At 39.6% G+C, this 20,922-nt stretch overlaps 1 protein-coding gene across 11 annotated transcripts in view; it reads left to right on the top strand.

Moving 5' to 3' along the window:
• The window catches only part of trpm3 (transient receptor potential cation channel, subfamily M, member 3), a 447,170-nt gene that overhangs the window by 333,810 nt on the left and 92,438 nt on the right, over positions 1–20,922 (top strand). For 10 of the 11 annotated variants that reach the window (XM_048526724.2, XM_048526723.2, XM_048526726.2 and 7 more), the window contains 6 exons: positions 1,250–1,454; positions 2,471–2,684; positions 5,553–5,677; positions 7,067–7,238; positions 16,587–16,761; positions 18,523–18,646. In XM_048526724.2, coding sequence (XP_048382681.1) covers positions 1,250–1,454; positions 2,471–2,684; positions 5,553–5,677; positions 7,067–7,238; positions 16,587–16,761; positions 18,523–18,646 — 1,015 coding nt within the window. Of the gene's footprint in view, positions 1–1,249; positions 1,455–2,470; positions 2,685–5,552; positions 5,678–7,066; positions 7,239–16,586; positions 16,766–18,522; positions 18,647–20,922 lie in introns of those variants that run through there. The other variant, XM_059644097.1, reaches the window with a different exon arrangement.

The raw sequence follows: 20,922 nt of genomic DNA, 5'->3' as shown, positions 1-20,922 counted from the left end.
TGAGTGAATTTTAGAATTCTCAAACCTGTGTTCGCATCCTCCCCGGCCTTCTCCCTATCTTAGTAACACCACCACCCTTACAACTTGTTGAGATCCCTGTGACTCCCCAATTCTGGCCTCTCACCTCTTCCCGACTTGCATCATAGTACATCCTTGGCAGTGCTTTCTGCCGCCTTCGCCTGAAGTTCTGGAATTTCCTTCCTAAATCTCTCAGCGTTTCTGTCTCCACTTTTGTGGATGCCCCATAAAACCTATTTCTTTTCACCTCTCCTAACGCCTTCTGCATGTGGCTCAGAGCTGATTTTCTTTTCATAACTCTTCTATGAAACACCTTGAAACATTTTTACCACGTTAAATGTGCTATATAAATGCAAGTTGTTGCGTTTGTTGTTGTAAAACTGGCCTGAACGTTCTCCTGAGGTGATCTCCAGTGACTGTATGTTGCCATCCAGTGAAGGTCAGATTGAGATCTGCTATATTCTCTCCATTGTGATACCTGGGGGAGCTGCAGTTACCTTCTGCCTCCACAGGGTAAAGTCAGGTCAGCCTTGGACCCTAAACCCACACCATTCCTCTAGATGAGTAATTCATGGTTGATTCCCAGCAGAACTCCTAATCAGCAAAATGAAATCTATCGGTTCCCATTCCTGCGCCACAGCAATTCCCATCCTGGGGTTAATTCTGACAATGGGGCAATGAGATCACGGTGAAAAAGGAAAGAATCAAAATCATACAGTACAACAATAGGCCATTCAGCTCATCGTGCCTATGCCAGCCCTTTCAAAGTACAATCCAATTAGGTTCACTCCCCTGTCCTTTCTCCACAGCCCTGCAAAAGTTTCCTTTTCAAGCATTTGTCAGCTTCCTTTTTATTGAAGTCCGTTCACTATTGAGACTGCTTCCATCGCCATTTGAAGCAATGCAGTCCAAATCAGAACAAGTCACTGTCTTGGGGAGAGTGTAGGAAGCCAATCAGCTGCCCACACCACCAGGCACATGGCTATAGCTAGTAGGCACAATAACAGGGAGGGCTTGTTGGGCACATAAAGACCTGAGCACAGAAAGCTCACAATCTGACATTTGATCTGTGGTGGGAGGGCAAAGGTAAATCCTTCCCTTCCTGACCTCTATAAAGGATTGTATGGACTCTTAGAAATATACATCAGAGCCTTTAAAATGGAACTTAGTCACATTTGGCTTTTGTTTGAATGAAAGGAAATCTAAAACATATTTCTTTCTGCGATGGCAGGTGCTGTTGTGGTCGACTCATGGGTCAACATGTTGGATTGCCTCCAGTCATTTCCATCAGTCAGAATGAAAGCATTGAAAGCAGAATTACAAAGAATGATTTGCACTCGGAGAAGTGGTCCATCAGCAAACATACCCAGCTCAGTCCGACAGATGCCTTTGGAACTATTGAATTCCAGGGAGGAGGACACTCCAATAAAGCTATGGTAACAAGCAAAGCTTTAAACATCTCTACAGATTCTAATACGTTATTGCTAAGAGGTTGTCAGTCCCAGGATGTACAAAATGTAAGTGTTGATTGTTAACAAATGTAAACGATTGCTGTAGTAAGGCACACCATGGATTCGTGGCCAACACACTCTGACCTCTCAGTCAGAATGAGTGAGTTTAAGAACGTCAGAGGCTTCACCATGAAACGTGAGCTGATACTCCTGGTGCAGCACTCTTGAAGGTACTGGCTTTCTGATGAGATTCTTATAAAAAATCCCCATCTGCCCTCTCAGTTGAATGTACAAGATCTCAATGGCACCATTGAAGCTAAGGGCAGGAAAGTTCTTCCAATGTTCTGGCAAATGCATACCCCTCAATCACCATCAGAAAATCAGAATTTCTGGTCATTATCACACTGCTATTTATGGGCTTTTGCGATGTGCAAATCAGCCCCTGTTACACCACTGCAATAGTAGCTGAACACCTGTGAAGAACATCCTAGGGTTATGAAAGGAGCTATATAAATGCAAGCCTGTCTTTTTTCCAAATAGAAAACAGCCAGGACACCCTTAAGAAATTGAAGTGCCCATGTAGACTACATGTAGTCCTGGAAAATGATTACTTTCTGGCTCAATGACTTCTGATATTCTTAATATTGCAGATCACAAGTCGAATGTGGCATTGCTAGGAGTTTGGCTGGAGGGCATTCTTAGGGCATTGGTGTTAACATTCCTGGAATACTGTAGTGTATTGTGGCCTCTTTACTGAAAGGCAGGAAATAATTGCTGTAAAAAGAATGCAATGAAGATTCATTAGACCCGATCCTGGGATGATGGGGCTGTTCAGTGATTGTCCTCACTAAAACAGAAAATTCTTAAGTTGTTTGAGGGGTTAGACATTGAGAAAATGCATTCTCTGTACCTATATAAACATTCAATAAAATCAAAAACCAGCAGTGAGAAAGATACAATCTCGTAACTAGTTTCTCCTCTTCTTCCCATTTTTGTTATAGTACGTACGTGTTTCATTTGACACAAAGCCTGATCTCCTCTTACATCTAATGACAAAGGAATGGCAGCTGGACCTCCCAAAGCTACTGATCTCCATTCATGGAGGCCTCCAAAACTTTGAACTCCAACCCAAACTCAAGCAAGTATTTGGGAAAGGTCTTATTAAAGCTGCTATGACAACAGGGGCTTGGATATTCACTGGAGGTGTGAACACAGGTAAAGAATAATTTTATTCTTTTTCTTTCAGTATTTAACCATGAGTTTTGTTTAAAATTTTCACAATATAAGTTTTAAGACAACCCCTTGTGAAAAGTATATGGTAGCAGATGACTTTGGCATAATCCTCCTTCCTGGTGCAATTGTTTACTTGGAGCGAAATGTGTTTTGTTCACCCTGTTGGTTTTATTTTCTGTATCGGCTTTTGGTTTGGGTTTAGGCTTTTGCTCTCTATCTAGCTACAATTTTTATCTTTCTCTACTCATATGCAGCTGTTCCTTTCCTTTCCTTATTTGTCAATGGGAAATGGGCATCGCTAGCTGAGTCAACATTTCTAATTTCTAATGGCCCTGGAGAAGATGATGATAAATTGCCTTCCTGAACTTTTGTAGTCCTTGTGGTGTAGGAACACCCAGAATTATTAGGGGACAAGTAATTTATATCTGTCTTCACAACAGAAGGCTGAAAAAGCATCCAAAGATTAGTAAAAAGATCAAGGGTTAAAAGGGAAGGAGAAATGGATCACCAACATTCCTGAAATAGTAATGAGCATATGAATAGAGCTTAAAGCTAACAAGTCCTGTGGACCTGATGATTCTCTATAGATGGTGATTTCAGGTATCACTGCCTCAGCGGGTTCGGGCTACAAAGTGAGAACAGCACAATAGCAACTACAGCCTTCTGTTTGGTCATTTTACAACCAGTACTCCTGGCCTCTCTGCTGCATCTCAGTCATTTCCACTGATTCCACTTCAGTTCAGGAAAGAGTTTGTGCATACTATGATTACCAGCGCACACATGGGGCATGGCTCAATTTAATAATCAGCACATGTGCAAGGGGTACAAACTATGTCCAACCTGTCAACTGACAGACAGGAATAGGGATCAGTGTCAGTGCTTAATGTTAACTAACACACAGCAATAGTATTTTTGAAGAAGTGTCTAGGCCCGAAACATCAGTCTTCCTGCTCCTCTGATGTTGCTTGGTCTGCTGTGTTCATCCAGCTCTCTACACCTTGTTAACACAGCAATAGGGGTCAGCCTGTGTACAGTCTGTAATCTGATGTACAGGAATAGGGATCAATGTGTATACTGTATGTTAACAAACGCACAGGAATAGAGATCAGTATGTATACAGTCTGGCAACTGACACATAGTAGTGGAGATCAGTATGTGTACTTAATGTTAACTGACACACAGGAATAGGGATTAGTGACTGTACAGTTTGACAACTGACACATAGAAATAGAGATCAATGTGTGGAAGAGTGACAACTGACACTCAGAAATGGAGATCAGGATGCAGGAATCGATGGGCACAAGTTTCATGCAATGTCTGCACCATTTTTGGAGTCTGTATGTCTCCTGAACCCCTGACTGCTCCATTGTCATAGGTATTCCTCTGCCATCCACCAAGCATAGCACTAAAAACACCCATATCCTGCAATTACACACTAAAATTCTAGGCTCAACATATTCCATTGACGCTATTTCTGGTATGCGTAGCCTGTAGTTTATATTTCAGCCTTAATAAGACACACAGAATATTTTCTAGCTTTAACGTGGTCATTGTGATTTCTTTCATGAGAAAGATAAAAGTTTCCAAATTAGTTGTTTTTTATCAAACATATTGTACTCTGTGTGTGTAAATGAGGCTTTGATTCAGAATTTAATTTGCATATTATCACTATATAAAGGGGAATTTCAACAAAGGAGAGGGGTGATGCTTCAATTTTTTTGTTCTACTTTAAGTTCACTTTATTTTAAATGTCCAAGCTGATAAATTCCTATGGAAAGGCCAGCACAGAAATTGGTGAAAATATCAGTGTCATTTCTGCCTGAGTGTAACTCAGGAGCTAGTAGTGACAAATCAATGTGCCATTTAAAACAGTTGATATCTACAGCTGAGATCTAATACATTGTCTCTGGCAGGAGAGACTAAGCAGAAAAATTCAATGTAAAAAGAATGGAATTCTAGAAAATGAATTCCAACAAATGTAGAAGTTGGGAAGTCATGATGAGGTTGTACAGGACATTGTTGAGGCCTCATCTGGAGTACTGTGTTCAGTTCTGGTCGCCCTGTTATAGGAAGGACATTACTTAGCTAGAGGGGATTCAGAAGAGATTTACCAGGATGTTGCCAGGCGTGGAAGGCTTGATTTGTAATAAAAAGCTGGATTGGTCGAGAGATTTTATCCACTGGAGTGTTGAGAGGTTCATAAAATCATGAGGGGAGTAGATGGGGTTAATGGCTGATGTTTTTTCCCCAGCATGGGGGATTTCGAGACTAGGGGGCATATTTTTAAGGTGAGAGAAATTTGAAAATGACACAACAGACAAGTGTTTTACACAAAAGGTGGCTTGCGTTAGGAATGAACTTTCTCTGGAAGTGGTGGATGTGGGCGCAGCTACAATGTTTAAAAGACACTTAGATAAGTACATGAAAAGGAAAGGTTTGGAAGGATATGGGTCAGGAGCGCAGGTAGGTCGGACTAGTTTCCATGCTCTGACTCGATGAGTTACACAGAACTAATGGAAAATGTACTGAGTAATCACTGATGGATTTTTGGAAAGTGGTCTCGAGTGTCAAGATGGCCAATGTTGACACTCCAATATTTACATACCTAGATCTCAAGGGTCAACCTCACCTAAGCTTTTTATTTCCTGTCCTAATTCTTTGGTTCAATCTGAACTTTGAGTGGTAATAGCCCTTGTGAAATCCCCTTAGGATGTTTTGCAGTGTTAAAGGTGCTAAATAAATGCAAGTTATTGTTGCGATTGGTACAAGAGATAATCACCAAAATGAGGACTCCATTGTTCCAATCAGCTAAAATAGTGTTGCAATCACATTTTATGGGTTCATTTTTAGGGGTCATTCGCCATGTAGGAGATGCACTGAAGGACCATGCTTCAAAGTCCAGAGGACGAATCTGCATTATAGGCATCGCTCCATGGGGAATAGTGGAGAATCAAGAGGATCTGATTGGAAAGGATGTGGGTATCTTGTCTCTTACCTCATCACCAGTGTACCTGGAGGTGTTACAAGAAGCAAATGCCTTTCATAACGTAAACATTGTCCCTAAAAATCATCTGAAATCACTCCCAATTCAAAAAATTCGTATTAGGAAATACTATACAAAGAGAACTTTAGCCTGGTTGGGAGTAATGCCTGTTTTGTATAAATTTTACGGTATGTTTCAAAACAAATTTAAAACTTCTGAATTAATTGAAGTACTGCAGAGAAAATGATATTACTTCGGCTTTAAAATCAGTAAAAAAAAATCCGACTTTGGCATCTTGTTGGAACACTTCCAATCAAAAATTCTTGCATCAAATAAGGCTAAATTGAAATAAGGTTTTATCCTAATCCCAAGATCACAAAATGCAATATTGAAATTAGCTTTTAAGATGTAACGACTTTTTTTAATGGTATGTATACTTACATTTCAAAAAGTTCCATATGTGTATTTTTTTGTTTCTGTTTATCTTCTTCAAATAATTTTTTTTGCTTGTGAAAGGTTACAAATATTTTAACAAGCGTGAAATCACAGTTCACCTCGCTACAACATAATCCTTAATTCTACTGAGATATGAAGAAAGAATTCTCTTATCTGATTGTCTGGATGGTAATCCCTTACACAGTCCAGGTTCTGAAATCCCCATCTGAAATTGTATTGACTATCTATTAATGACTGTAGAATAGTATCCAGCAGGATCTTTACTGGAATAAGGAAAATTAAATGGATGCAGTTTTTCATTGATCTTTATTCTAACATTACCTGCTAAAAAAATTGTACCATATTGCCCAAGATATCTCTCCACTTTGTTGCAAATTATTTCAATTTATTTCAATTTATTTATTGTAACAGTCTTTGTTTGCCCTGGCCCATTATCTAAATGAAAATATAACAGGAGCTAGAAATCAGGACACTAAAGCGAGCCATCTGTCTTTGGCATCTCAGTATAGACCCCAATTTGGCTCTCAGTGCAGCAATGCCTAGAATTTAAAGTTCTCATCCTTGTTTTTCAATCTTTCCATGGCCTTGTGCCTGCCTATCTCTGTAATCTCCTCCAGAAGAATATCCAATATCAGTTCTTGAGCATACCCCACATTGTTTGATGTGCCTTGAGATGCCTACACTCTAAACTCTGAGATTCTCTCTCCAAACCTCTGTCTGTCTGCTATTTTCTTTTGTGCTAAGAAGTTCTTTCAAACTCACCTCTTTAGCCAAGCTTTTGATCACCTGAAGCAGTATCACCTCCTGGACTCAGTGGTCAAATTTGTTTGATAATGCTATTGTGTAGCACCTTGGCACATTTTGCTATGTTAAAGGCATTGAATAAATATAAGTTGTTTTTGTTGGTTAATATGTCTTCGCACAGGTGGTCCGGCCATATCAAACAATGTCCAATCCCTTGAGCAAGCTGACTGTGCTGAACAGCATGCATTCACATTTCATCCTGGCAGATAATGGCACAACAGGAAAATATGGAGCAGAAGTGAAGTTGAGAAGGCAACTGGAAAAACACATTTCCCTGCAGAAGATTAACACCAGTGAGTACTTCAAAAAGGAGACAGATTGGAATTTTTGAAAAACAACTGTAGCAAAGGATGCAAGTGTTCAGAACTAACCGTTCTCTTAACAGAGCACAGCCACTGTGTTCAATGCTGTGCTGCCAATACAGTTAATGTGTTTTATTAAGAATCACAAACTGCTGGATTAAGCCTCCTTGTTTTTAAATCCCACCACAACTTCACCTTCCGCTCCCTCGGAAACCTTCTCCAACTCTATAACCAAGTTCTCTACCCCCTCCAATTCTGATTTCTGATGCATTCCCTTCTGAGCATCCCATAATTGATGGCCGTGCCTTCAGCTGCCTACATCCTAAGTTCTGGAATTCTACCCCTGTGTGTCTCTGCCCCGTTCTCCTCTCCTTTAGAATTTCTAAAAGCCTACCTCTTTGACTCAGCTTTTGGTCTACTGTTGCACATTTGTTTTTATCTGGCTCAGCATCACATTTTGTCTGATAATCTCTCTTGAGAAATGCTGGTGCAATTTACTAAATAAGGCAAGTGAGTTGTTTGAAATCAGACGGGGAAGATTTCCTTTGTGCAGTGCTTAAAATGTTGTTAGCTATTCACCTTGTAACCCAATTTACAATTTCACACAGTGCACAAAGGATAACAAAATCATACATTGGTCGCCAATCGCAAGCATTATTATTTTCATTTAAGATAGCAATGAGAAGGCATTTCTTCTCTCAGGATTTTGTTGGTCTATGGAATCTCCAGAGAACAATGAAGGATGGGTTATTTAATTTATTCAAGCCTAAATTAGACAAAATTTCACTGACAAAGGAGTCAGCACTTATGTCAAAGTGGATTGACTGGCGAGGGCTCAACTGAAGGACTATGGAAATCTCTGGGTAGTCTATTCCAGGAAAAATATTAATGACTTAGAAAGAAAGTACAGAGGTTTGTTAGTAGATTACCAGTGATAAAGAGTTTCAATAATGAGGAGGAGATGTTAGAAAGGCAATCTTTTCCTTAGAAGTGAAAATGTTAAAAGGAGACCTAATCAAGGCCATGTGAATGATGGTAGAATTTGGTAGTGTGCTGAATAGGTCAATAATTAAGGTTCCATAGATGGGGAACTGAGGATAATTCATTCAGTCAGTTGCTGGGATCGGGAAAGCTGAAGCGGAAAAGGTGGTGAAAGCTGATTTTGTAAATTATTTTAAAAGGAAGTTGGACAGGTAGTCATTGTGGAGAATTTACAGGGATGTGAGACTGGCCATAGCTCTCCTTTCAAAGAGCTAGCATCAGCAGTGTTCGATGAGGAGTGTCTTTCTGTGCAGTAAGTTACCAAGCTGTTCAACAATGGGCATAAAAGATTTCATGGCCTTATTTAAATAAGAGTAGAGAATTTTTCCCCTTTGTCCCTGGTCAGTATTTATCTATCAATTATCATTGCTAAAATGAACAGATTGGTCATTTATAACTTTGTTGACTCAGAGAGTTTATAGTGTGACAATGTCGGCAATACTTTGGCAATTGGCCACCTAACAAACATGATGTCAATTTTTGCATCAATGAAAACCAGACAAATGCATTGATTGGCAAGATTGGCTCATATCAGGGAATGAAACTTCAAACATTCTTACTAACATTATTCCAGACTGTGTCTGCCAATGGCAACTCTTTAGAAAATGACTTCACACTATTTCAGAATTTTTTATCATTGAATGTAGTTCAATCAAGATCAATTGTGAATATTTTAGGAAGTGTCTGAGCTGTCATTTTTTCTCATGTTATTATTCAAAGGCTTGTGTCCCTGTAAGAAGTATCTTGCTATGCATTGTTGAATTGCCATGACTTGGCAACATCAACATAAATGAATCATTGAAAGTTTAACTTGAGCTGCTCATGCACCAATACCCATTGATATCAGGCTTCAACTACCCTGACAGATCATCTGTAATCTGCAGATTGGTTTTCATGGAACTCTGTAAGAACATGCAAAGCTGCTTAATTCTGTGGGCAACTTGTACCGAATTGACTTGGGATCTAGTTTGAATCAGGACTAAGACATGTTGCCTTGCCACTACATTGTAGACGAGAGACTGTACATGGACTAACAAGCAGCTTACAGGGGACACAAATTTAAGTGAATTAGCATAAAGATGAGAGGAAAAAATGAAAAAAAAAACAATCATTCAGTGTTTTGTGATCTGATGGCAGAAACAGATTCAATAATAACTTTTAAGAGGGAGTTAGATAAATATCAGAAAAAATGATTGAAGTGATGCAGAGAAAAAGCAAAGGAATGAGGCACATTGGATAGTTCTACCAGAAAGTCTACATAGTTAGGGTGGCAATCTGTGCCAAAAACTCAATCATTTTGTTAAAATTCTCAATAAATATGCAGTAATTCAGTAAATAGAAATTTCACCTAGGTTAGATCTTGAGCTCAAAACCCAAGCCATGTTCCCAACACAATACTGAAAAAATACCATACTCTCAGTGATGCAGTCTGCCCCCTCAAGTGGCTATCAAGGATCCCCTGGCTTTATTTAGCAGAAGAGCAGGGGTGGTCTCTCTGATACATTTTGTCAATAATTATCCCGCAACCAAAGTCATTTAAAAGAAATTTACTTGGTCGTTTATCACACTGCTATTTAAAATTGTAAGAACATTAGAAATAGAAGCAGGAGTAGAACATTTGCCCATCAATCCCATTCTGCCTTTCAATAGGTTTACGGCTGATCTAATATGACTTTCACTGTCTGATTCCACAATCCATTGTCCTCGACCCCATTGTCAATCACAAATCTGTCTGGCTCAACCTTGAATATGTTAAGTGACTCACTCTCCATTGCTCCCGAGAGGAGAAAATTTTAAAGACTGCCATCTGCCTCAGTACAAATTCTTCATTATCTCCATATTAAAAGGGAGACTTTTTTTAAATTTTACATTGCACCTCCTGTTCTGGATTTGTGAAATCTGGAAAATTAGCTGACATGTTTTCCTACAGTACAACAGTGACTAGTTTTCAGAAAGTAATTAATTCACTGTGAAACACTTTGGAATGTTCCAAAGTTAGGAATGGTGCTAATAAATGCAAGTGCTTTCTTCCAGACTGTACATTATGTGACCTGTGGACTTCCCTTTGTCATCCTATGCCTGGGAATATATGAAGGGGCTGGGAATGCAAAGGGATGTTCAATAGTTACCAATGGCATCCCATTAATCGTTCCACCTGGATTAAGCCCATTATGTGTAGGGTGCTAACCCACATGTGACTTCTGACTCCACATGCTGAGTGAATGTAACCTGTTAACATAGCCTTTTATTCAGAGAGACAGCACCCCAGATTTGTTGTTCCAGTGGAGCTACAATGTCACATTCCAGTAACCACTTTGTTTGCTCTCTGTCTTTCAAAAAGTCACGAGACTTGTTTTCTTCCTTTCAGTGGTGTGTTTTGATTTCAATGGCTGGTGTGAAGCTGCGAGTGACACTAAGGAGGAAGACGTATTTAAATCAGCAACTGCAAACATCAAATTTAAAACAAAAGTGTGAACTCGTAACCTTTTTCAGAAGTTCTGGTGATGTTAATGATAATGTTCTAGTAGGGATTGATTAACTCTGTGGGTGAATTGAATAACTCTGTGGTGGATCAATTAACTCTGTGGTTTAGTTTATTTTGAAACACGTTGTCAGTTATAAAGCAGACATTAGAAATGCAGCTTGCAAGAACTGCCAGGCAGAGTCACAACATTATATGCACAGGCACATGGAGTCATTACAAGTGAGCTCATTTAAAGGCAAGCTACACAAACAACAGATTGTGTGTAGTAAAAATGAAAATGTGCAACAATCCTCTATTCAATAGAAAATAGGACATACAAAATACAATAGATATAGCTATGCACTAGGGTTTACTTCTAGCAGGATAGAATTGAAAGTAGATAAGTTAGGTTAAACTTAGACCACACTGGAGTATTGTCCACAATTCTGGGTTTTCGTATCAATCATCAGATTTAAAGGCACTGGAGAAAGTCTAAATGAGATTTACAGGAACGTTACTGGATTGGGGAGATTACACCTGCCAGGAAAAACTGAATTGGCTGGGGTGGGGGAGGGTCTTTTCTTTAGAAAAGAGAAAACCAAACATTTACCTGATGAAGTTACTTAAAAAATATGAATAGATTTTAAAGGATTAGTGAAGAGAAGATATTTTCAACTTTGGGTGAGACCAGAAGTGGAACCCATAAAGCAGTCACTAATAAATCTAACAGAAAATGCAAGAGAAGCATTTTGTTCTCAGAAAGTGGTAAGGATGCATACCTCACTTACACAGAGAATAGTTGGTGCAAAAAGTAGAAATGGGACTGAGGGGAATGGGAACTTGATGGGTAACCCAAATTGGAAGGAAGTGAAATTGGTAACAGGAAGTAGAAAATCTGCTAAGGGCAATGGAAGAAAGGAGAACAAAGCCAAGCATCGCATATGCCTTGAATGCAGAATGGCATCAGAAAGTAAAAGTTAAGAGCAACGCTATCTGAATGCATGTAGCATTCACAACATGATAACTAGATTCATGGGATCCTAGTTATCTTAAATGGTGGATGGGAGAAAATTGTGGCCGTAAGAGGGCTCTTTTTAAAAAGTTTTTTTTCCAGTGCTGGAGCTAATTTCCTTGATGGTAATTACAGTTTTAAAAGCTCTTGCTTTGTTTTGGAACTTTGAAAAAAAAATCAAAACAAATGGTATTTTAAAATGGAAGAAAGAGAGAGAGCAGTACATTGCATATGAGGTTGAAAAAGGAACAGTGAACCTTGACAGCTGATTGCCTATGCTGTGAAATTACAAGCATCTAAAGGTACAAATTAAAGTAATGGTTATGATACAATTGCTGTTCCAGAAACATGGCTACATGGTTCCCATGCACTTGGTGATATTCACCTTTTAAGAAGGGCAGACTGGAAGGGAAAGGAGGTGGAATTGTGTTAATAATAAAAGATGTGTTCAGTACATTAGTAATGGAGGATCTCAGATCGGAAGAACGATGTGTAGATTCTGTTTAGGTGGAACTCAGGAACAGCATGGGGATCAGACTTTTGTTGGAGTTATTTATTGACCACCAAACAGCATTGGTAGTGGGGAGCATGGTATTAATCAAGCTTGTAGCAAAGACAAAACAGTAATCATGGGTGACTCTATATAGACTGGTTAAACCATATGAGCACTAGGCCAGAGAGATTGCGTTTCTGGAATGTGTTTGGTTTTAATTTAAAGCAGCGCGTTAAGAAGCTGACTACAGGACAGACTATTTTAAATCTAGTGTTATACAATTTAAAAGCTCTAATTAATAATCTTCTAAATGAGCATATAGAGATGAATGATCATCCCATGATTTTACATTATATTTGAAAATGAAGTAGCTCATTCAAAAGCAAGCATGTTAAGTTTAAATGAGGGAAGTTATGAAATGGTGAGGCCTAAGTTGGCTGAGGTGGATTGGGAAAATACATTAAAAGGCATGACCGTAGTTAGCCAATGGACTGTCTTTAAGGAACTATTGCATGACTTACAGGAACTATAGGTTCCTTCAAAGTATAAAAACTCAAAAATCAGTTAACCACAGGTAACAAAGGAAGTTAAGGATTGTATAGGATTTACAAGGCTTATAAAAGTGACCAGAATTAGTATAAATCTGATGATTGGAAAGTTTGTGGAATACAGCAAAGGAGGATGAAGAAACTGGTTAGGAAAGGCGGATTAGAATATGAGTGCAATCTCAGAAAATCATAAAAATGGGCTTTAAAAGCTTTTATACAGATGGAAAAATGAAACATTTGGCTAAAATGAAAGTGGGTCTATTACAGGCAGATAATAAAATGTGAGGCTGGATGAACACAGCAGGCCAAGCAGCATCTCAGGAGCACAAAAGCTGACGTTTCGGGCCGAAACGTCAGCTTTTGTGCTCCTGAGATGCTGCTTGGCCTGCTGTGTTCATCCAGCCTCACATTTTATTATCTTGGAATCTCCAGCATCTGCAGTTCCCATTATCTCTGATACTATTACAGGCAGAGTCAGGTAGAGAAGCTAAATGATTACTTTGTGTTAGTTTTCACTGGGGCAGATGCAAGAAATCTTCAAGCGTTAGAGATCCTAGTAACTAGGGCAAATGAGGAGTTGAAACTCACGGTTGACAAATTTGTTGGAGACATTTTTTTATGATGTTACTCACATAATTGATAAAGAGGAGTCAATGGACAATGGAAACTCAGATTTCCAGAAGGCTTTGGACAAGGTCCACAGAAAGTTAGAGCAAAATTAAAGCACATGCGATAGTGGGTAATGTATTAGCGTGGATCAAGGATTGACCAACAGACAGAAAACAGGGGTTAAGAATGAATGGTCATTCTTGCATCAGCAGGCAGTGTCCTTACTTGCCATCGAGTCCAGTACACACATCCCTTTGCTCCCTAACCTACAATGATTGCCACTCTGGCAATGTCACAACTTAAAATCCTCATCCATCTTATTGAATCCTTACATGATCTCGCCCCTTCTTTATCTCTGAAACTTCCTCTTAAACCACATCCCTCTGAGACAGTTATCTGAATTCCTCCACATTCTCCACATCTCCAGCTTTCTTTGCTCCAGTATTGCCTTTAGCTGTCTAGGTCCCGAGCTCTTAAATTGTTTCCCTAGACCTCTCCATTTTCCTTCCTCTCTCTGCTTCTTTGAGGTGCACTTGTTTTACAGGGATATAAGGATCTGAATGAGTTAATGCTGAGGTATGCTTTAAGCACCACCCAGTACGATAATGTCAAGTTGACTTGGTGAGAGAACAACTTAAGATCTCTAAGGAATAAGACCTACCATTCGAGTTCTGTTACAGCCTCTAACAATATCTACCAGATCAGAGTAACTTGTACATAGTTATCATGCGCCGAACTTCATCTTGTTCAAGACAAAAGCCTTATCTCATTGGAACAGCAAATAGGTTTTCTTTACCACACCAGATCATGGGGTCTGTAACTCCTTACACTAAAAAAAGGATGATGGCAGCGAATCTACCCCACAGTGAACAATAGTCTAGACAGGCTCATACAACACCTTAAAGCTTACCTTTTCCACCAAACCTTTGACTGCCTATTTCTTGTGAAACATCAAGGATGCTCTTTTACGTTAAAGCTGCTATATAGATGGAAGTTATTGTTAAATGCAACAGAACAAAAGAAGGAGGCACATCAGATATTCTGGTGTAGCTGTTAAAAGGTTTCCATCGAGAAAGTTAACTTGTCTACATTTGTCAGATACACTTGGATGCATGATTGATTTCATGCATTTTTACTTTAGATTTACAGCATTCATAATTTTAGCTCATAAATTTAAATGATATTTTGAGGAGAAATACAGCTTTTATTTCAGAGTGGGAAGTGTTGAACATACTTTTATATTGTTTTCTGTTCCACGCAGAAATCCAACATGATAGTCTGATATTTTAAGCAAGTTAACTATAAAATGTGCACAGATACAAGTTTATCTTTATCAGCCCTGTATGTGTAGTTAGTTTCTGAAGTATGACTCTAGAACAAAACACACTTGATTTATTTAATTTGTAAATGAAATTAAACAATTATTCAGAAAATGGAACAACTTCACTGGAGTCCCAGAAGAAAGTAAAATGTCTTATTCTGATATCCTGGCTGAGAGTAATCCCTCAACCAAGATCAATGAAACAAATTATTGTGGTCACAACTGCACGGCTATTTGTGGGATCTTGCTGTGCATGTGTTCACCACCATGCTTCCTATAATACATCAGTTACCACACTTCGGAAGTGTTTCATTGGTTGTAAACCTAAAGGCAATGATAATAGATATAGGTACTTGAGGAAGCCTTACAGCCCTGTTTCACCTTTCAATTAGACCGTGCTGATCTGTATCTTTCCTCTGTTTACACGCCTTAATTCTGTAACAGTTAATGCTCTTGGTTAAGTAATATATTAATACAAAAACACCACGTACAAAACTATTACAGCTACCTTTCCTGCTCTGTACTAGATTAGATTCCCCAGTGTGGAAATAGGCCCTTTGGCCCAACAAGTCCACACGACCCCTTGAAGCGTCCCACCCAGACCCATCCCCCTATAACCCACACATCCCTGAACACGATGGTCAATTTAGATTAGACTAGATTAGATTAGATTCCCTACAGTGTGGAAACAGGCCCTTCGGCCCAAGAAGTCCACACCACCCCTTGAAGCATCCCACCCAGACCCATCCCCCTACAACCCACACACCCCTGAACACTACAGGCAATTTAGATTAGATTAGATTAGATTCCCTACAGTGTGGAAACAGGCCCTTCGGCCCAACAAGTCCACACCACCCCTTGAAGCATCCCACCCAGACCCATCCCCCTATAACCCACAACACCCCTGAACACTACGGGCAATTTAGTATGGCCAATCCACCTAGCCTGCACATCTTTGGACTGTGGGAGGAAACTGGAGCCCCTGGAGGAAACGCACGCAGACACGGGGAGAATGTGCAAACTCCACACAGTCACCCGAGGCTGGAAACGAACCCGGGTCCTGGTGCTGTGAGGCTGCAGTGCTAACCACTGAGCCACCGTGCCACCCTGAAGTACATCTACTTAGCGTAAATTCAGAATTGTAGCATGAAAGGGCTTATTGTCTCATTTCCCCCAGTCGGACTGCGTACGAGAAAGTTGGCACTCTGGCTCCTGAGCTAAAATACAGGGTAATTGAAACTGAGCCTACTATGTAATAATGTTGCAATATATCATTTTCTCTGCTTGAGCAAATCAGGCAAGCTTCATGAGCTAGGTTCAATACACTTAACCATTTATCTTAGCTGGTTATTAGGATATCAACAATTATCCTATTAATAAAACATTCTACTGACTTATATAATGATATCATACCTAGATGCACAGCTAATGAAGTGTTGCAAAGTAGGAAATTTCATGGTCAGTTTGTGCAAAGCAAGATTCCCAAAAGAGCAAGGTGATAGTCTGGAATTAGTTCACTTAGACATGCTGGCTGAGAGATAAAGGTTGACCAGGACTCCAGGAGCAGCTCCATAGTTCTCCCTTGAAAGAGTGCCTTGGGACCTTTTACAAGTAGTTAGACCAGGCCACATCAAAAACAAAACCGCACCCCTCAACATTGCAGCCTTCATGGGTGTGGTCAGCCTGAAGTTTTGTTCTCAAATCTCTGGGATGAGACTTGAATGCCTAGCCTTCTGACTTCAAGGCAAATGTGTTAAATAGAGCCTGACAGCCTAGATTTGACCTGATAGACAGCTTGATGCATTTTGGTTCCTTGACCTTGCCTCTTTGATCTGATGTCTCTCTCTCCAGGGATTGGACAGGGAGTTCCAGTGGTAGCACTCATTGTGGAAGGTGGTCCCAACGTAATCTCTATTGTGTTGGAGTATTTGCGAGACACCCCTCCTGTGCCCGTGGTAGTCTGCGATGGCAGCGGACGGGCTTCAGATATTCTTGCCTTCGCTCACAAGTATTCCGAGGCTGGAGGGTAAGTGCCAAGAAAACAAAACCTTTCAACTTAAACTATCACTTCCTGGGCAGTGAATAGCCAACTGAGAGAAAAGTCATTAGCAACACAAACCTGACTATTGCTAAAAAGAAAGCCATCCTGCGAACGTCTGGTGAACCTTTGTTGCACTGTTGCCAGGACAATAATATATTTCCTAAGACAAGGAGACCATAACTGCGCACTGTCCATGAGGTGTGGTGTAACCAAACTCCTGTCAGTTGAAGCAAGACTCCACAACCCCCATTCTCAAATTCTCTGGTAATAAAGGCTGACATTCCATTGCATTTCCCAACAGCTTACTTTACCTGCATGTTAGCTGTCAGTGACTTATTGACAAGGACAGGCAGGTCCTTTCATACACCTACTCTTTCCAGTTTCTTACCATTTAAGAAATACTGTGCACATTTATTTCTTCCACCTCACATTTTTTCCATGTTACGTTCCATCTACCAAGTTCTTGCCCATTCACTAAACCTGACCAATTCCATTTTATATTTTCCTCTCTACACGTTTCCCACATAGCTTTGTATTATCTGAAAATTTGGAAATATTACACTAAGTCTCCACTTACAAATCGTTGATATATATTGTGAACGATTGAGGCTAATCCTTAGGGTCCGCCCTAATCACAGCCTACCAACGTGAAAAAGACTCATTTATTTCTATTCCAGTGGTCTGTTAGCAAATCATTAATCAGTGAATTACCTCCTAAAGCCTTCTGTAAACCTAAATACATTATGTTTATCAAATCCCCTTCAATTTTGTTAGTAACACCTTCAAAAACACCAAAAGATTTGTCAAACATGATTTCCCATTCACAAATCCATGCTGACTATGTCATTCAGATCATTATTAAGCAGGTGGTAATTTTTTTTAATGCTGTATGTGACAGTGTATAGTATAAACATATTTACTGTGAAGTGTACAATGGGATATATGCTTTAATTGCATAGCTCAATGGCTATATTCTCCACCAAAATGTTGAGACAATGATATCGAAAGGCTATTTTTTAAAATTATTAGAAATATCTTGAAAAGCCTTTGCTCAATTAGTAAATTCTCTCCAAGTTTGTTCTCATTTCAAATTTCTTGCGTTGAAGTCATTGTCAAAATCTTAATTGTGGGTATAGCGAGTGTTTCTCAGTAGCCAAGTGATGACTAACTCACCTTGAGCAGAAGTATATCAAAAATGATTGTACTTGGTACACCCCTCAACTAGATGGATAAAATTGCAATGCAATTTAAAATACTTTTGCAAAAATTAGACAAAAATCTTTTGAGGCCGGAGTTCAGGGGCTAGTAGTAGGGAACTGAGATTAAGTTTTGTCAGGCAAGAGGTTTTTAGGGTCGAAATTGGGAGAGGAGTGAGATGGAGTTAAAACAGAGATCAACCATGACTGTTCAGCCTAAGGTAACTTGTTTCATGCAACAATTAGTTAGGATTAGAAATTCTCTGCCTGACAGAGTATTCGAGACAAATTGAATGGCAATTTTCAAAAACAAATTGGATTAATTTGGCAGAAAAAGTTGCAAGGTTATGGAGGATTTAGACTAACTGTATTTCTCTTACAAAACCCCATACAATCTTAGTAGGCTAAATGGCCTTTGCACCATTAACTATCTAATTGCATGGTGATGCAGGCTCTTGGGGTTCCCCTATTCCTAGGTGTATCACCTCAGTCTATCTCTTGTCACTGCATAATTCTAAAGGCTCCATTCATTCTCTCTTTTCCACATCAGGGTAATCAATGAATCTTTGAGAGACCAACTGCTTGTCACCATCCAGAAGACCTTCAACTACAGTCGCACACAGGCCCAGCATCTCTTTATAATTTTAATGGAGTGTATGAAAAAGAAGGAACTGGTGAGTGAAGGAACGCTCACATCGGGAGTCCCACATCAGGCACAGTCTACACAGACATGGAGACACACAGACTGCAGGCACAGTCCTGCTGGTCAGAGTTTTTACCGAATCCAGTCACTAGTAACATCTTACTCTCACCATAGTAGAGCTTATTGTGACAGGTGAAGGGAGGAGGATTATTTACCGTGGTGAACCACGCTCTAATGCACAGTAAATTGCGAGATGCTTTATTTTATGAACGCTAAAAACAAATGTTATTGTGAGTTTTATTAAGGACCCTCTGTTATATTTGGGAAAATATAAATTGCCAAGAAGAACCAGAGGGGGAGTAACTTCTATGCAGCAAGTTCTTGTGATCTGGAATGCACCTCCTGAAAGGGCAATGGAAACAGATATATTGGTAGCTTTCAAGAGGGAATTCGACAAGTAAAACTTCACAGAGCTGTGGGAAAAGTACAGGCCGATGTGGGACCAACTGAGTAACTTTCTCAAGGAGCTGACAGGAAAATGTTGGGCTAAACAGACTCCTATGTTGAAAATTTTCTACATTTTGAAGGAATTTCTCCACCTACGTAAATTTGCTAAATCTTTACAAACCCTGGCACCTCGAATATCAGAAAAACCTTAGTCATGAGCCTCCTATTACCTGTTCAACTCACTTAATGATTCAGTGGAAATTTTATTCTAAAAGTGGGAATAATTTTAATCTTGCAGTTACTGAGCATCTGTGAGAAATTTGATAAGGTGCATGATTTTGAGCTTTAACACTTGCAAAACCAGTTACTAAATGAAATCCAGGAAGTTAAATTTTATTCTTTCTAGAGGGTGACTTAAGCTTCAAAAGAGTTATCACTGAGGTGACACAATCTGAAATCAACGAAAGGTCCAGTAGGAATGAATCAACAAAGTATTGAGGGCCAAGAAGACAGACTTACATTAAAAGAAGAGGACTTGACAACTCCTATCATGGACAACAGCTTAACTTTCTAAATATTCTCAGAAACTCAAATGCGCATGAGTAAATCAAAGTAATCAGCTGCTGCCTCCTCCCTCCCTTTTACACAATTAAAAACTTTGAACGTGTTCATCAAACATGTCATTTTCAAGCTTCACTTGGCCTCATTATGCATTCTATCAGCGATTTTATGAGGAAAATAGACATGAATCTTTGCTTTGCAACCATTAAGTAAGACGAACAGTGTGCCATTTTTGGAGTTTCCAAACATGGCCAAGGTAATGTTCTTTTTATAAAAGCACAAACTATTACTTCTCCACTACTTTGAGGTTTATATTTACGCTAAACAGGCAGCTTTCTTCTTCCTAGCAGACAAATCTCCAAGCACAATAATGCTCAGGATAAGACTGCGATGGTCTCCTAACTGGGTCATCACTGATACTCCCACGCAATGCCTTCAAAGTGTAGATGATTTGATGTTGCCTGTGTTTCACTCTCTCTCTTCCTCTCTCTCTCTCTCTCTCACACACACACACACACACACTTTCTGTCTTTCTAGATTTTATGTTTCTCAAAATATTTAAGAATAGCGTAGCAGCTGAAATAACATCAAGAAGTAAGACATTTAGTCCCTTAGGTCTGCTCTGCCATTCAATAGCATCAAGTCTGATTTAACCAACTCCATTTTCTGTCCCTATCTACAGAATCTTTGATTCTCTCAAAGTCCAAAAATATATCAGTCTTAGCCCAGTATATGTTCAACAACTATGCATCTAGAGCTCTCTGTGATAGCATATACCAAAGCTTCACAACTGCCCTGAATGAAGAGGTTTCTCCTCATCTCAGCCCTAAATGGCTGACCTCTTCTATTGTGACTGTAACCCATTGTTCTAGATTCTCTGGCTATCTAAATCACTCTCTAGACATTGGTGCGTTCAAACTACTTTGAAACAGAACAATCACGTTCGCAAAGAAATTATGCATTTTCTTTTCCCATGATGGATAAAATTAGTCCAGCCCTCGTGTCAGAGATAGTAGGAACTGCAGATGCTGAAGAATCTGAGATAACAAGGCATAGAGCTGGATGAACACAGCAGGCCAAGCAGATGAGCTGGAAAGCTGACGTTTCGGGAAGGGTCTAGACCCGAAACATCAGCTTTCCTGCTCCTCCGATGCTGCTTGGCCTGCTGTGTTCATCCAGCTCTATGCCTTGTTATCCCAGCCCTCATGTCAGCAGGTTTTAGAATTCATCATTATAAGTGTTAAGTTGGTCTATTGGAATTTATCTACAGCTCCAATCGGGTTGTGCCTGTGAGGAAAG

This window comes from Stegostoma tigrinum, chromosome 3, assembly GCF_030684315.1.
Source record: "Stegostoma tigrinum isolate sSteTig4 chromosome 3, sSteTig4.hap1, whole genome shotgun sequence".
In the NCBI taxonomy this organism is placed as follows: Eukaryota; Metazoa; Chordata; class Chondrichthyes; order Orectolobiformes; family Stegostomatidae; genus Stegostoma; species Stegostoma tigrinum.
Note: the sequence above shows the minus strand (reverse complement) of the source record. Positions and strands in the feature narration are given on the sequence as shown.